Consider the following 11,261-nt stretch of genomic DNA (forward strand, 5'->3'; position numbering starts at 1 on the left):
CAATGAAGGCCTGCTGTCTCTACGATGTTGACGATACTAGTGTACATGATGTATATCAGCATAATGGAGGATCAAGTACGGGTTACCAGCACATGCAACTTGAGTCCTGTCTGCTAGGTAAGACTGAAACCACCTTTACACATCTCCACCAATACCATATGAAGTTGAAAGTTGTTTCAACAAAAACTGGTGATCTGCTTTGACGAATACAGCGCTTAAATCAAGAAGTGCAGCAGGTAATGCAATGCAATGCAAACAGCGTCACTGATATCAGAAACCACTTTCAATATTGCCGTCTCCGTTGAATTTGCTCGATGTGCTCGACGAAAACCCGACTGAACCTTTGGCAGCAGTTGGCTGTTGTTGAAGTAGGCGAGAAGCTGACGAGCGATGGTACGTTCAATGATTTTTGAGATGAAAGTGAGGTTAGAAATAGGTCCGTAACCGGCCACAATATTGCTTGACATACCCGACTTTTTAAACAGTAGTTCGACTATTGCAATCTTTTGAGACCTGGGTAATGTTGAGGCTTTTTGGAATTAATTTTTTTGAATCTTTTATTAAAATACTCTCGAATTGATAAAAAGAGTTGTTAGTCGACTTGAACTCAGGAGCAGCATTCACATCAGCAGACGGTTACTACTGTAACCTGACTCAATTCACAAAAAAGCATCACGGCGTATTGTTATTATTACTTTCTAAAGTCTTTTTAATATAGGATGAAATGAAAATATGACAAATAACATGAGCTAATAAAAAATGTTCTTAATAGATTGATGTTAAAAATAAAAATGTAGATTGGTGACGTTGAAGCAGAACATTTTGAATGTGATGTCAATTTGTTAACAAGTGCTGGAGCCTAAGATCATGAGAGTTTTTTAAAGTTTTTAAAACTGTTTATTATTTTGTAAACATTGCCCTCACTGATAACAATAACATCATCAATATAAGGAAGAGATCAAATAAATTTGCTTGACGAACATTTATTACGCAGCTTATACAACTCTCTCGACTCAATGCACCAGCGTGGACGCCTCCTACACCTGCAACTCTTGCTCACTGGGATATTCTGCCGTCGGGGGTACTTGTAAAGGTGCGCTGCCAATCATTTTGTTTATTTAAAAATATTTTATTTGCTATAACTTGAGTTGTTGTAATAATTTTAAAATTTATGATTGAAACTTTCAAATGAATATTGTCTTGAACTTTGACACTCGAAACTACCGACACCAGTGTTATAACTTCATTAAGACAAATTTAAGAAACATTTAATTTTATCAATCAACTACAAAATTTTTATAGCCTGTGGATTTGGCTGTGCCAGTTGTACAGGGTCCTCCTTTTGCACTTCCTGCATTGACAATACGATTACCGTTTCCAAAGATGTGGAATGTCCACGTTTGTGCTTATTATCATATTCTTGTCATTCCATCAATCTTGCATATTGCATATTTATAAAAAAAGTTTGAAATAATTTTGCAGCAAGTTGCTCTCCCGATTGTGCCTGCTGCTCCTCCAGTGGCAAAGGCAAATGTGACAGATGTAATGATGGATATTATCTTGATCTCGTCACCAGAACCTGCACGGGTCTGAAGTGATGATTTTAATATAATTCTTAAATGATATCTCAAACACACCTCCACAAACAATGAACACATTGAAGCAACACTTTCTTCTTTTCCCAGTTTGTCCCACGTTTTGCACAACATGTGCACATGGTGCCAAATGTCTCACATGTTCTAGTGGATATTATGTGGATGCTGCTACTTCTTTATGCAAAAGTAAGTTTTGCATTTTTATCTTTATTATTGATGTGAATAATTTGTTATAAAATGTTCATTTCGCGTGACTATGTATGTTTCTCATGATGTGCTACTGCATGTATGGATGCATTATTTTTTCTTTTATTTTCACCTGCATGTACAGTACATATGTTACCTAATTGATGGTCTCTATTGTTACATCATGGAACAATGACAATAGAAAGTTTTGTATTCGTACTGAAGACCAATCTGCGTATATGTCACTTGTTTAAAATATTTGTTTCAATAATTGTTGAAATATATGTAAACATTTGAAATTTAGGTTGCGGAGATGCGATATCTGGTTGTTTAACGTGCTCTGATAAAACCACTTGTACAAAATGTTCTTCATCTAAGTTTTTGAGTGGTTCTTCTTGTACAGGTTGATCATTCAATTTGATGACATTCACTTGATTTTTAATGTTTGTTTAATGAATTGTAAATGTTTCAACTATTAACTGATTTTCCTGTCCCATTAGACTGTGTTACCAACTGCCTTGTTTGTGGTACCACCAGTAGTACATGTGATACATGTTCTAGTGGATTTAAACTTCGGAGCGATAAAACGGCTTGTTACTGTGAGATCATTATATTGGTTCTATTATATTTTAACATGATTACTGAATTTTTACATGAACTATATTCGACAATCGAAAAAATTATTTAAAATTGTTTAACAAATCATACAATTTATTAAACATATGTCAACGTTAATGTTACCGCTTTATGCCAGAATGTTTGTCACTGATTTAAATTGAATTTATGAAAAATTTATTACAAATCAATCAGCGTGTTCCATTGCTAACTGCATGTATTGTAGTGCAACTGATACTTGTTCAGAGTGTAATGCTGGATACTATTTACAATCTTCCAAGTGTAATGGTACGTTTGTCAGTTTTATTTGTTTAGTGTTTCTCAGTATTTGTACCCATACCAACTTCTATGAAAGTTGAATTGAGTGGTAACTTATGGGGAGGGGAGTAATTATTAAAACGCTTTTTTGAACGGAAACATTTTCATGTTTTATTGATTCTTGTAGTATAATTTCTTTTTCATTGTAGATTGGCTTCTATCATAACTTGCTAAAAGTGTAACGATAGATATATTTCGGTAATTATAGGAGTTTAGGTATTTTTGGGTGAAGGTTACTCGAAGTTTCTTAATTTTTGATGAAGTATAGGTGTGGATAGCTTGAAAAACTAATTTAATCACCACATTTACTTTGCTTCATTACATGCCTTTTAGTTATATTTTACATGTTTCTCTGCTTTATTTTCATACTCAGTTTTATGAAACAAATGTTTGAAAAGATTTTTAAAATTGTGTAAAATGATCAGCAGTAGGCTTCATACCATCTATGTAATGGCGCTTTTTACTTTCCTACTTAACTGGTCGCAATCAATTTGTCAAAATATCTAAACAATCCCCGAATATTCCTCTACATTATGGTGTTTCATAAGGTTCTGTGCTAGGATCTTTTTTACTTTAATACATTTTATTTCTATTTTGTTTTTTCATTAAAAACTTTTATCACTTAAATTATTTGATTTTTGATGTTTGATTAATGAGTTATTATTATTATTTTCCCCATGGTCAAAATTCACTGCCAAAATCCCAGAGGTTTTATTCAAATTTCTAAAAAAAGGCTTTAATTCAACAAATGCAAAAAAATGCAAACCTATCCAAATGGTGTAAGTCGTCTAACGCGTTGTGTCCGCTTTGTAACGCGCTCCAACACAAACAGGCATGTTTCATCAAATTGTAGCTCAGTACCGGCTCTGAAAAGATTCACGAATCGTCACGATAGAATATTATCTTTTATTTTGAAAGAGATCAGATCGTCTCCAAAGCCGGAGGTGACAAATTTTCTGATACGAACAGCAATGGATTTCTCCCAGTATCATCTCTGTTTAGATCACTTCGTCCTGATATTGGTTTTCTTCACGGAGACACGATCAAACTTTTCGAAATCAAGGAACTAACTACAAATTGTTTAAATATTCTCAAAACCTCAATAACAACTCGATTGACAATATAAAACACCTAAAAACAATAATTAAAACTTCTGATATTCCCCCGTTAGGTTTCTGTAAACATTTTCATTTATCACTTGTCAATTTAAATTGGTCGGATCAATTTTACAATAAAATTTAATCAATTCGTCAATATCATAGTCATATGCCATCTGTATTGTGCAGTTTAAACTGATTTTATTTCTCCTTGTACACATTCGTTTTAAATTTCATGAATGACGAGCTTTGCAGATTATCTCCATTTTATTTTATTTTATTCTATTCATGTACCTTTAATTATCGGAGACCGTGCTAATTTTATTATTTGATTTTATTATTAGACTGCCAGTTTTATTAATTTTATCTCTATTTTATTTAGTTTTACCTGATTTTATTTTATCATTTTATCTTATTATATTGATAGTTCTTATTATTGAATTAAAAACAGTGTTCACACTACAAAAATATTTTCGAAACAATTAGTTATGTATAACGAGAGTAAATGTTGATTATCTGTTATAACAGTCTCCTGATCCAAGTTGTTTCATAAAATTAATATTCATTTTCAGTTTGTCCTCAATATTGTGCTACGTGCTCGGACGATACTTCTTGCTTAACTTGCACTGCTGGACGTTTTTATACAGTTGCAACAGACAAGTGCGCCGGAAGTAATTTGAATTGCGAACTTTTCATTTGAAAGAAAAATTAACATACTTTTTTTATATTGAAATTTTCTTTCTTGAATAGCTTGTAGTTCTCCTTGTCGGACATGTGATGGTGGTGCCACAACATGCACATCCTGCATTCCAGGATACAATCTGACTGCTTCAACTTGTATAAGTAAACATTTACAATTTTTACATTGATCATCAAATAACAAAAATTTGACAATATTTCCAAAAAACAAAATTAAGCAAGTCTTGGTTCATTTTATTTTAAAATTTTGAATTACAAAAGGATGCAACGTAGATAAGTGTCTGAACTGTGATACAGAGGATAATTGCATAACATGCGTTGCCGGGTTTTATGCCTCATCAGGAACATGTGTCGGTGAGTCTAGTTTAATATATTTGCTATCAGTTGAAAAGAGTTTAAATTGTTTTTGTATGATACGTCTAGCAAACAATTTCTTACCAATTTCAAGCTTGTTTTTCATATACTTTATTGTTTTTAACTTTGCTGTACAAATCTTGTTTTTGACTTATTTTTTGTTATAAAACTTAGAGTTTAACTTTTTTAAAGTATAAAGAAAGCGCTCTGCTGCATGCTTATAAATTGGTCCATGCATCACTTTTAACAAAAGATATGTCTTCCAGCTTTTGTTAAAATAATCTGTATATTTATTTCTTTTTTTTTATTAATGTTTCATAATTATGTCTCACTGTTAACATATTTATATACTGTTTTGTTATAGCTTGTGATGCCTCTTGTCAGACGTGCAGTGGTTCTTCTACCAGTTGTGTATCATGCAGTTATAAATACAGCAAAAGTACGGCTGCGGGCACAGGCAATGGTGTATGTTACGGTAAGTATTTTTTGTTTTTATAATAATTTGTTATTTTGCTGTTTGTTTAATTTGGATATTTATATTTTTCAAAAATTGCAATATAATGATAAAAGCATGCAATGTGGAAAACTGTGACAAGTGTGGTAGTGAAGCAAACAAATGCACAACATGCCGTGGTGGGTTTACTCTAGTAGCTGCTTCTGGTACCTGTTCAGGTAAATTTCATATTTAAATATGTATTTTACATTTTGGTCAAACTGTAAAAAGGCAATATTGATGTTTTTATTTCAACGAATAATTTAGCAGTAACCATTTTTATGAAAATCAAAAAGTGTAACTTGCCTTGAACATTTCACATGAATTTTGCATCTATACAAAAACAACCAATTTTGATGATTTTAACTTGAATCAATTGATCGTTGGTGAGTGTCGATTATTCAACCAATCAATCATAAAAGATAAAGCCTCAAAGCTGTTGGCGCGTGTTTTTTGTAGCATACCAAGGTCACTTCATTTTTTTTTTGACGTTTTTGTTTCGTTTGACGTTCCTACGTCTAGCCCCAGTCCATTCTGTTATCATTCCTACCGAACGTTTATAATGTTTATAATATATAACGTTTAAAATGTATATAATTGGTTGTCAATATAATATAAGTTTTTTTTTTATTTTAATTATTCACTCTCAGCCGAACGCCAAAAAGGTACAACATGCAAGAAAATACAGAAGTAATAAAATGAAATGAAATAAAATGAATGGGTAGAAGAGTGAGATTGTCAAATTTTAGTCGTGGTCCTTTTTACCGCTTTTTCTGTCGCCACGATCGTCGTCGCCGCTGTCCTTGCTTCGACGGCGATCGTCGACGCGGTATGGTCGGTGTCGGTCATCAGCGACGTGGCAGTCGCTTACGTTCACTTTCCTCCTGTAGGCGGTCGCTTCTCTGACCGGGACCCGCCACTACAATATCTTTTTTTAACCTCAGGGTCTGAATACACGGGCGAAAAAGATGTTTCGCCTTTCTTGCCGGGCGTACTGATCGGCCTTTCAGTACGCTCGCAAGTACTGTCTCAAGCGTTTGTTCATTTTTGATATTTTGTTTATTTGTTATTAATATAAAAATAAGACACAATACCACAAACTAATCTTAGCAAACTTTGTTGATAATAATGAATAATTAAAAAATTCAAATGTTAATATTTTTTGCATATTTCATATTATTATTGTTACTATTGTTAAAACTATCATTATTACTATTATTATTTTTATGTTATTACTGTTATTGTCGTTTTTTAGTGAACGTTGTTATTTAATAATATTTATAGTTTATTTTACCATTATATTGTTATAAATACAAGAATGATAAAATTGCGCTATAATTATTTGTTATCCTAATTATTGTTATCTTTGCTATATTTGTAATCTTTGGATGGTAAACCATAGAGGATTATAAAGAGATATCGAATCTATGCTAAAAATGTACCGTAGAGGCTATATAAGGTCCTGCGAATAAAACAAGTTTAGTAGAGTAGAGCCAAGGTTTGATGTGAAGTTATTATTGTGATTTATATAGTTACTTCAATTAGTTTAGTGTTCCAATTACTGTTGGCATTCAAATAAACGTTTCACGGAGAACAAGGAAACAAAATTAGACAGCAAACCGGACAAACGAAAAATGTGCCCGACCGATTCAACAACGGGCATACAAGATCCTAACATCATATCACCAGCTTATTTAACTACGTACAATCAACGCATTCTTGAGAGTAGCATCATCAATCCTTCATAGCAATGCCGCCAAAGCCGCATCCGACTCATACATGGCCCCAGTGCTACTCAACGGATGGCCTCCTCCGACCCCAAAAATAGACAAAACAGAAGAAAGCTTGCCCAGGGCAATCAGACGGACCCTAGCCCAGCTCCGCTCTGGCCATTGCATCTTTCTTGGCAGCTACAAGGCAAGAATTGACAGCGGGCACAACAACATCTGTCTTTTCTGCCTTCAACAACCTGACGATGTCCCCCATCTGTTCAGCTGTCCGAAGAACCACACTCATCTCATGTAAATAGATCTGTGGAGGAACCCAGTTGAGGTGGCGAATTGGCTCAGGCCTCGCCTGGAGCACCCACCGAACATCTAGGAAGGGCAACAACAACAACAACTACGTACAATTACATTAGCGATCGCAAGCCTATCATTTCTACGATGATTTCGACTGCGAAGCACGTGATGACGATGCTTTTCATTACTATTGTAATGATAAAGATGATGACAAAGATGTCGATGAAGGTTTTGAAATTAGTACAGAAGTAGGCAGTGACAAAGACATGGAAACTTTTGATATGCAGTGGGACTACTGCTCTGATCTTTTTGCTAACTTGCCTGTTTTCATTGAAAACAACAACAGCAGTGGCAATAATAGCTACAATGATTTCGATACAACACTCACCAACAATTCAATTTATAATAATTTTGATAAGACTTTAATCTTGGGTGGCATTAATTGGAAATTAACGGTATCAGTGAATATGATTCTAATGCTAATGCGAATGTTCATTCAGGACAAGAATTGGTGACAGACGATAATTCAAGTTTTGGGATAAAGCCTCCAACATGCACCTGAAAGAGGTTCTGGACGGCTTAATTGCTGATGAGGGTGAGTTTTTCATCGCGGCAACAGTGGTTGACGGGAAAGATGTCAACGACGAATTTTACAACATGCATCAAAGCTATCCTTCCGGTCATTCTACATCTCGTAAACTGTTTTAATATATCCTCGACGGAAGTATAAGAAGTCCAACTAATTTTAATAATTTTTCTTAAAAACAACATCTCAGCAGCATCAATTTTTTTCCCGTTTGTTTAGAAACCGTCCAGGACTTATAACCGTAAGTGAGCACAAGAAAAATATAACACTTTAACAATGTTAATTTTGTTGAGATTTTGATTTTACTGTTATGTAGTATAGAAACTGGAAATTGAATAAAAAATTGTGTTTGGTGATGGTTCCTTCGTAAGAACCTTAATAAAGTATAATATAAGTATAGTTATGAAAAATATTAAATATATAAAACCAAAAATGAATATGAATGAAACAACATACAATAATTAAAACTAATAATATGTCCTTAAAAGAATTGCATGATTGGTGCAATTGCATGGTTGGCGCAATTGCATGATTGGCGCAAATATTTAAGTCTAGGGGTGCAAGAGCTTAAATATTAGCAATTCAGAAGAAACATCAATCAATCAATACAGATTCTGTTGCATGATATTTTTTGAAATCTGACTGACGTTTTGGCAGTAGCTGGTGAGGATTTAAGTGTTGCAACAGTTGCTTCTAAACTATTCGCTCAATAACTTTAGACAAAAAATGTAAGTGGAGTATCGATCGCAAATTTCAGAGACAATGGGAAGTAACCAGACATTAAAAATGAATTGACGAAGACAGCCAGAAATGATAAAAATACGTCGATATATTTAAGAAGAACTTTAGTTGGTAAGCAGTCAAGCAAACATGTTTTAATTGGAGAATCAAGTATCTTACGCCAAATTTCATCAGATGAACATTGTTGAAAAGATAAAAATTTAATTAAATGAAACTGAGATGAATGATAATGTTTCATGCTTCATCAATAATCGACAATCTTCATCAAACCACAATGAAGCTGGCACATATTGGAGACCACGCAGTGTTGTGGAGCCACAGTTTTTGGCTGTTTTTGTCGACAGCTGTGATGTTGAACTTGATGATATGTTTAATTTGTTGTTCATTAGTACGGTAATTATTAAGAATGTATATATATATATATATATATATATATATATATATATATATATCATGTGCAGAGCTGCCCGGTGTTCATACCTGGGTTTGCTGACGAAAACGCCGGGTTAGTCTTGTAGCATGATGACGCCCATTTAACCGTCTTTTCATTCTTTTTTATTCTGGGCCGTTACTGGTTTTAGGCCCAGTGTTCTCATGTCCTTTGACAACACTTCGTTCCAGGTAAACTTGAACAGCCAGTTAAAATAGTTCTAAATAATTTTACCCAGTTCTTTACCAATTGTTTTCCTCTCCACTGTCCAAACTATCTCAGTCTAATCTAATTACATCTGACAACTCATCTATCTCTAATCCTTTCTTTATCATCTCATTACTTAGACCATTTCGCAAGAATAATCAACTTTTCAACTTTGCATTTTTGTTCTCTCCAGCTTTCTTAAGTTTTCAGACGTCATAACCATAGTTTTATAGCTTTATATACCCAATTTTTCAGGCTCAATGGTATGCCCCTAGAATACAACACTAAAGTCATTTCTCTAAATTTTTTCCATCCTACTTTTATTCTATTTTCCACTTTTCTATGTATTTGATCCAACCTTCTCACTTAGTATAACTAGATAACTAAAAGACTCCACTCTTTCAAATCCCGAATTTTCCAGGGGCTCAGTATCACTTTTTCGCTCAGTAATATCTTTTAACCTTCATCGGTCACAAACAAATTTTTTGCTTTTGTTGAGGTCTTCTTTTAATCCACTGGGTCGTTTGTGACCATTTATCACATCTTAAACATAGTATGAAATTTCCTTTGACTGTTACCAGACACCGCACTGGGGGAATTTACCATGTTTCATGTTCATGAGTATCTGAACTAAATCCCCTCCATTCGGTATAACTTTGATTTAAAAAAATTATTTTGAAACTCTTTCTTTCCATGGATATTTAATACACTAAGGGCTTTTCTTTCATTCAGTTTTTCTCACTCCCAACAATATATACATACATACATATTATTATTATTACGTTAAACAAAGGCGAAAACGAAACGTCCCTGTGCCTTCTCAAAACTAAGACAATTGTTAAACAATAAATTAAATAAACCTATGAGTCTATACTGAATAAATATAAAATAATTAATGTTTTTATAAGTCAAATAATGTATTAAACCTTGTAAAATAAAAATATATAGATATATACATATATATATATAATATTATATAATATTGATAACAATCACACACACATATATATGCTATCGATGAAGAAAAGGAAACCAACGAAGATGAACCAGCCAATAAAGAAATCTGACACCTAATTTCCATCTAAGTTCTATTTCCCTGTATAAACCAATTTGAACTGATGATGATTCATTCGGAATCGAAATATGGCCTTATTTGCTGCATGAATTCGGAAAATAAGTTTATTTTGAATTTTAATAAACTAAACGTTCTCCAAAAAACTTTAGTGAGAAAAATCGAAAAAACGAACTACAAACATATTAACGCCAAACATTCGTTAGAGTTTATAGAATATTGTAAAAATTATGGTCTATTATATATATATATATATTCAATTCAATTCGTTTATTTTCTCAAAAGAGGGGTAAACTAAAAAAGCAACCAAATGCTTGTAAGAAAGTCACCCTATCCAAATAAAATCAACATTGATCAACAAAAATCAAAAATTAAAATAGTTCGACAAAAATCAAGGATTAAACTAGATCGAAATAAATCAAAAGTTATTGAACTGCAGATTCTATTCTATTAATCTTATGAAACAGAGATATAGTTCAAAATGAGTACATAAAATTAAAGTTTTGAATTTAGGATTCTATAGCATTTCAATAAATTAAATGATATGAAACCAAATATAGTTCAAAAGTAAGAGTACATACATATATACATATCTACATACGCACATACATACATACATACATGCATACATCCATACATTCATACATACATACATACATACATACATACATACATACATACATACATACATACATACATACATACATACATACATACATACATACAAAAACAGTTTTATTCAGATCATTGATATTACTCATATACAAAAATTATTCATATAAGATTTGGATAAGGTTAAAACAACTATAGTTGCAAAAATCGCCGTTTTCAGACAATAAATAAGTTT

The 11,261-nt window shown here is 32.8% G+C and overlaps 1 protein-coding gene across 1 annotated transcript; it reads left to right on the forward strand.

The window, feature by feature from the left end:
• Positions 1–314: 314 nt before the first annotated feature.
• Positions 315–8,318, forward strand: HELRODRAFT_187817 (hypothetical protein; the record flags this gene model as incomplete). Its single annotated transcript, XM_009010737.1, has 13 exons — positions 315–393; positions 995–1,093; positions 1,303–1,398; positions 1,483–1,587; positions 1,686–1,781; positions 2,086–2,184; positions 2,592–2,684; positions 4,772–4,864; positions 5,229–5,339; positions 5,435–5,536; positions 6,107–6,378; positions 7,498–8,008; positions 8,037–8,318. 12 exons carry the CDS (start codon positions 315–317, stop codon positions 7,891–7,893), a joined length of 1,641 nt encoding a protein of 546 aa, XP_009008985.1. The 3' UTR covers positions 7,894–8,008; positions 8,037–8,318.
• Positions 8,319–11,261: the final 2,943 nt, after the last annotated feature.

Source organism: Helobdella robusta (assembly GCF_000326865.2).
Source record: "Helobdella robusta unplaced genomic scaffold HELROscaffold_1, whole genome shotgun sequence".
In the NCBI taxonomy this organism is placed as follows: domain Eukaryota; kingdom Metazoa; phylum Annelida; class Clitellata; order Rhynchobdellida; family Glossiphoniidae; genus Helobdella; species Helobdella robusta.